At 47.7% G+C, this 6,541-nt stretch overlaps 1 protein-coding gene across 4 annotated transcripts in view; it reads right to left on the reverse strand.

The window, feature by feature from the left end:
- Positions 1-2,786, reverse strand: part of VPS13A (vacuolar protein sorting 13 homolog A) — a 241,199-nt gene extending 238,413 nt beyond the window's left edge. For all 4 annotated transcript variants that reach the window (XR_008662454.1, XM_055309662.1, XM_055309663.1 and 1 more), the window contains exon 1: positions 2,523-2,786. Coding sequence is in view for 3 of the 4 variants with exons in the window: in XM_055309662.1 (XP_055165637.1) it covers positions 2,523-2,622 (100 nt within the window). In the remaining variant the exon portion in view is untranslated. The remainder of the gene's footprint in view (positions 1-2,522) is intronic.
- Between the last annotated feature and the right edge of the window lie 3,755 nt (positions 2,787-6,541).

A 6,541-nucleotide genomic window follows, 5' to 3' on the forward strand; every position in this document is an offset into this window, starting at 1 on the left:
GAAAGCAGCCAGAAACAAAAGGCCACTTATGTTGCATAATTATATTTAAATGAAATGTCCAGAATTGATAAATCCATAGAGATATAAAGTAGATTAGTAGCTGCTGGAGGTGAGGTTGGGGGGATCAGGAGAAAATTTGGGAGTGACTGCTAATGGCTATGGGTAGGAGGTTTATTTGGGAGTTTTGAGAATGTTCTGGAATTAGTGGTCATAGCTGCATAATTTTGCGAAAAAAATTATGCACGAAAAAACACTTACTTGTACATTTTAGAAGGATAATTCAAGAGGAAAAGTACAGCAAAGGAAACGCAGTTAATACTGTCATAACCTTTAAGGCAACAGATGGTGACAACATTTATCATGGTGAGCATTTCATACCTTTAGAATTGTTGAATCACTGTTCCACATCTAAAACTAATAACACTGTATGTCAACTATATTAAAAAAATAACACTTTTAAAAGGGTGAACTTAATAGTATGTAACTTAAATCTCTATAGAAAAAGAAAAAAAGCCAATGTAAAATAAGCAAAAGATCTGGAACAGACTTCACCAATGAACTATAAAAACAGCAAAGAACACGAAAAAATGCTCAATATCTTCAATCACTAATGGTACGCAAATTAAAACAATACTTTAGCACTGTATACCTAGTAGAATGGCTAAAAAAAGGTCTTTGAAATGACAATACTAAATGCTAGTGAGGGTGTAGAGCATCTAAGCACTCATCCAATGCTGGTGAGACTGCAGAACGGTACAACCGCTTTGAAAAGCAGCTCCACAGTTTCACAGAAATTAAATATTCACTTATCATAAAACCTCGCCATCCCACTCTGAGGTAGTGACTAACCCAAGGGAAATAAAAATTTATGTTCACACAAAAACCTGTACTTAGCAGCTCTATTCATTATGGCCAGAAAGGGAAACCAGCAGACAGACAGAACACATCCATACAACAAATACCACTCAAAAACACAGGAATGAATACTGCTGCATGAAACACATGGGCGACTCTCAGACTGATTTTACAGAGGAAGTGAAATTAAATAAAAGCAGGTCGACACCAAAAGCTATCTGCCTTATAATTCCATTTATGTGGTACTTTAGAAAAAACAAAACCGTAAAGTCGGGAAACAGAGCAATGGTTTCCAGGAGAAATGGGGATTGGGAAGGATAGACTGAAAGAGGGGCAGCAGAAGGAACTTTGCGGTCCTGATGGAACTTTTCCCTCTCGTGACTGTGATGGTGGATACATTCCTCGACTTTGCATTTGTGAAGGCAGTACTGTACGTCGCAAGAGTGAATTTTACTGTATGCAGATTTTAAACAAATTCATCCATAAATCGCACTCTATCACCAACCTCCGCCTTGAATGCAGAAGCAACCTTCACTACAGATCAAGGCGCACTACAAAACGTTTTCAAGGCTTCCTTCTAAGGTGTGTGAGGACAGACCGTATTATTTTTACTCTGCAAATGAGAAGCAGAACAAGTTAATCCTCAAGGTTCTGCTACCAGTCAGAGATGCAGAGTTAGCACTCACGTCCCTAGCTCTTGCGGGCTCTACCATGGTACTGGGGACCAACAGCACAGTAACTACAGATTCTCTCTATCAAACTAATTACCTACTCACACTCTTCCATAAAGGAGAAAAATCAAGATAAAGGAGTATCCTAGAAGAAGGCCGAAAGTGTGTGCATATGAAGTCCAAAAAAAAAAAAAAATTTAACCCTAACTTTGGCCTAGGAGACTCACTTCGTACAAGGAAAAGGAATCTAATTTACAATGAGCGTGTAAAATAAAAAAAAAAAGGGTAGAATACTGAAACGGATGGAAGCGCTAATAATGACGCTCCAAATATGGAAGCGCACCGGGGTAAAGCTTCGGTCCTTCATCTAAGCCACCTAGGCGCCTGTTCATCCCCGTCTTGCAGGTCTGAGACGTAGCAGGGGGGCGAGTAGTTTCTTTAAAAAAAAAAAAAAAAAACTCACTCCGACCCACAAGATCCCCAAAGCCTTACAAAGGTGACACACTCCTGGGCCAGGCTGAGACCTGAACACTGCCCGCCACCCGCAGGAGCTGGCCGTGCACCGGAGTTTCGGTTTCCGTTCGCAGCAGGAGCCGGCGAGCAGCCCCAGCAGGCAGGTGGGGCGCGGGTCCAGCCGCGCGCCGGGCAGGGGCCGAGCGAGAGGGCGTCTGCGGTCACCGCGCTCGCCTTCACGTGCGCGGCAACGTGCGGCCTCGGTGGGCTGCCCCGAGCCTCCGTCATAACCCGGGGGTGCCGGCTGCGCCCCGAGTCACAGCTGGAGCCCGACCGCGCGGGGCGGCCGGCAGGCACCTCGGAGGAGGGCGGACGCCTCACCTCGCGGGCAGAGGCCCTGGAACCGCCGCCGGGCTTTACGTAATTTAAGCCCGAGGAGGGCGGCGGCAGGTGGTGGCGCGGGGCGAGCGAGCGAGGGGCCCGAGGCCCCGAGAGGGCAAAGCGGGAGGCCCACGGGCTCGGGGGCGGCGGCGGTCTCGTTACCTCCCCAGATGCCCAGAGTGAGCTGGGACGTGTCCAGGTTCACCACATAGTCCCCCAAGAACCGGTTCAACACGTCCACGACCACCGACTCGAACACCATCGTCCTCAGCCGCGCTGGCCGCGGCAGCCGCCCCCCCGCGGCCCTTCTTCCAGCGCCTGCCCTCCCGCGCCCTCCGTCGAGACCGCTCGGTCCACCGGCTCCCGGGCGGCTCCCGCTCCGTCAGCCCCGGCGCCCGACGCCGAGCCGCGCCGCGAGCCCTGCGAGGGGCGGAGGCGGCCGCTCGCTCCGCGCGTGCGCACGCCGCGCCCCAGGGCGGGGGCGGAGCTCGGCGCCGACCCGGGCGCGCCCGCGGGAGAGCAGCGAGGGCGGCTGCGCGGCCGCTCCTCCGACGCCCGCGCGTCCCCGAGCAGGACCCGCCTCCTCCCCATCACCAGGCGACGCGACGCGCTGAGCGTCGGGAGCGGCCAGTTTCCCCGCCCCCCGGCCCCGCCCTCACCGGCCGGCCGGCGTCCCGACCCGCGGCGGGGGCGGGGGCGGGGGCGGGGGCGGGCGCGGCGGTTACACCCGCTGGGGGTGGGGGCGACCCCGCTCGCGGACCGGCGGGACCCGCCCCTAAGCGAGGCGTGGGCAGATTCCAGTCCTTTCGCGGTCAGGTTGCGGGCGTCTCAAGGGAGGGTCCTAAGGAGCCCCCTCCCCCACGTCGTTACAGGGTCCGGACGCCTGTAACTGCCCCGCCCCGTGCTCGGAGCGCGGGGCCAGGGTGAGCCGAGGGTGACTTAGCTTCTCCCGCCGCCCGGGTGCGGGGCGAGGGCAGTGGAGAGTCAGCTCGGCCCTGGAACGCCACGTGCCCCCTTTCCCTGCGCGCTTTTTTTGGTCAAGTTATTCTCTGGGAGCCTCCTTTCATCCCATAGAAAAATTCTTCAGATTCAGAGCTAGAGAGTCAACCAGTCCAAAAGGTGCTGAGGCTCGACCCTTGAGTCTTACCAAATGACTGGCCTGAACTAAGTAATAATTAAGAGCTCTTTCAGCCCCCCCCCCCGTCCCACCACCCCCATTTGGTCTTATATAAGAAGTAGGACCAAATGCCTGAGCTCACAGAGAGGCTGGATGTGAAACACGGAGAACTATAATTAATCACCACCCTCTTGAGGATTTAAGATGTAGGAGTGTACTTTGAACTTTTTTTTCTCTTCGCATCCTGAACATTAAAGGGGAAACCTCAAGGGGACTGGCAATGCGAGAAGCGGCAGCTAAGGAGCCTTAGCACCCAATGTCAGTCACAGGAAGAAACGTCGATTATAAACCCTTCACGGAAGAATCTCAAGGGGACGGAATCATCAATTAACAGGCCCCAACAGGGAAAGAGGTACACCGCATCTCCTATGAGAAATCAGGTACCCCTGCCACTCAGCTGATGAGAAACTTTCATCACCCTGAACCCCTGCTTCTCTCCAGCTGACTTTTGTTTAAACACCCCCCTCCCCTCCTGGGGTGCCTGGATGGCTCAGTCAGTTAAGCACCTGCTTTCCCTTCAGGTCATGATCTCTGAGTCCTGGGATCGAGCCCTGGGTGACTACCTGCTCAGTAGGGAGTCCGTTTGTCCCTCTCCCTCTGCTCCTCCCTGCCCCTCTCCCATATGCACACACACACACACACACACACTAGGACTCTCTCTCAAATAAATAGATACGATCTTAAAAGAAAAAAAAAAAAACTCCCAAATTTCTCCTCCGTAAAATAATGTGCCTTGTTTTTGTTTGTTGAACTTGCCTATGGTTTTGCAGTAGCTTGCCTGTCCCGTGTTGTCATTCATTGCTGTTCCCAAATAAACTCATCCTTTGCTGGTAAAGTAACTGGCGATTTAATTTTTAAGGTTCACAGTATCACCAACAAATAATGCCTCTGATGACTGTTAATTCCTATATCATTTTAGCACTTTTTGTATATAGGGACCCAATTTTTTTTTAAGGTTTAAGATTTGTCTTTGCAAGTAAGAATGCCTGGCAAAAACAGTACAAATCTTGTTTTACATGAGTTCATAAATTATATTTTCATACAATTTTATATCGAAGGATCTTTATGATGTCAGCAATTCAATCTCTTGATCTTAACAATAATGAAGCAGAGGTGTTAAGGATCGATCCCAGGTGACATAACTAATGTTCTGCAGAAAAAGACCTGGAACCTGGAACTTCTTACTGACTCTGCCCTACCACCACACCTGACTAACACAGAAACCTTTACGTACAGATAGAGGCTGAAATGCCCAGCAAAGGGGAGAACCTGTAATTAGGTATTTTACTACCATAGTATTATTTAGAAGAAGCCAGCTAGACGGAAGCCACAAATTCCACTATTAAATCTAGCACCATAGATTTAAAGTGCAATGACTCCAGAACTCAGTCCAAAAATACATCTAAAATAGCTTGCAAACACTTCATACTAGTTTTCTATAATCCTGGAAAATCCTCTAGAATTGGATCAAGAAAGATGTACTGCTGAAAATATAGAACTGTAAGCATTTCATTGATAGAGGGTAATGAAAGAAATTCTTCTGAGCAAGTGTTAGAAGTATATAAGGGGATGCCTGGGTGGCTCCACGGTTGAGTATCTGCCTTCAGCTCCTGTCCTGATCCCGCGGTCTGGAGTTTGAGTCCCACATCGGGCTCTCTCTGCCTCTGTCTCTCTCTCTCTCTCTCTCTCTCTCTCTCTCTCTCTGTGTCTCTCAGGAATTAAAAAATATATATATAAGATGCATATTGTAACTGAATTCTTACCTAATGTTAGGTGCAGTATCATGAACGCACATTTCCAAATTACTACAATGTACAATTTTGCACACAGCCTTCTTGTTGCTTAATCTGAAAAAATTTATAAGACAAAACATAGTAATGTCATCATGTAAAAAATAATTTCACTTACTAAACCATTAAACCAAATATCTGTTGGACCTTGAAAAATAATTTCAAATACTTACAAAAAAGAAGTGTTCCAAGTTGCAAATTTGGGAATATGTCAGGGTGTTTTTTGTCCTCCAGATCATAATTAAAATGCTGTACTTCATTGCTCAGATTTAAAAAAAAATTTAAGATTTTATTTATTCATGAGAGACAGAAAGAGAGAGAGAGCGAGCGAGAGAGAGGGGGGCAGAGACATAGGCAGAGGGAGAAGCAGAGTCCAAGCAGGGAGCCTGATGTGGGACCCGATCCTGGGACTCTGAGCCAAAGGCAGACGCTCAACCGCTGAGCCACCCAGGCATCCCTTTAAAAAATTTTTTTGAGTGAACCCTGACTGCAACATGATCTAACATTACAATGAATCCCTAACTTTGTAATTAGGATTTGCTGGCTTATGCTTGCTTTAAATGCCACAGCTTTCCATCTTTGAAGTTTTGGCCTACTGGTAGTTATCTTGGACATTTTCTTCCTCCTAATTAATTCCTCCATCCATAAGTATCATTTGTGTACTGCTTTTCCTGACCTCATTTGTGAGGTCAGCACTGTGGGAGCAGCCTGGGAGGCCCAATAACAAAGCCATTGAAGCAGATCACATTCCCAAACACATTCAGCTCCTGGAGGAACAGTTCTAGAAAATGTCCATCTTACAGAAAAAGTTTTACTAACCTAGCCTCACAAAGCCCAGTGCTCCCATCTCAGTTAATGATTTAAAAATTATAAACAAAATTATTTGGGTTTATGTGTTCCAAAACCTTAAAAAAAGAAAACAAATTTGTTGGAAAGGAAATATAAGTAAAAGTTTAAGAAAAAATTTTAAAAGATTTTATTTATTTATTCATGATAGATATATATATAGAGAGAGAGAGGGGCAGAGACACAGGCAGAGGGAGAAGCAGGCTCCATGCCGGGAGCCCAATGTGGAACTCGATCCCAGGACTCCAGGATCACATCCTGGGCCAAAGGCAGGTGCTAAACCTCTGAGCCACCCAGGGATCCCCGAAAGGTTAAGAAATTTATAAGAACTTAGTGTTGGGAAAAGTCTAAATTGATACAATCTTTCT

The sequence above is a fragment of the Nyctereutes procyonoides genome, unplaced genomic scaffold, assembly GCF_905146905.1.
Source record: "Nyctereutes procyonoides isolate TBG_1078 unplaced genomic scaffold, NYPRO_anot_genome, whole genome shotgun sequence".
Lineage (NCBI taxonomy): Eukaryota > Metazoa > Chordata > Mammalia > Carnivora > Canidae > Nyctereutes > Nyctereutes procyonoides.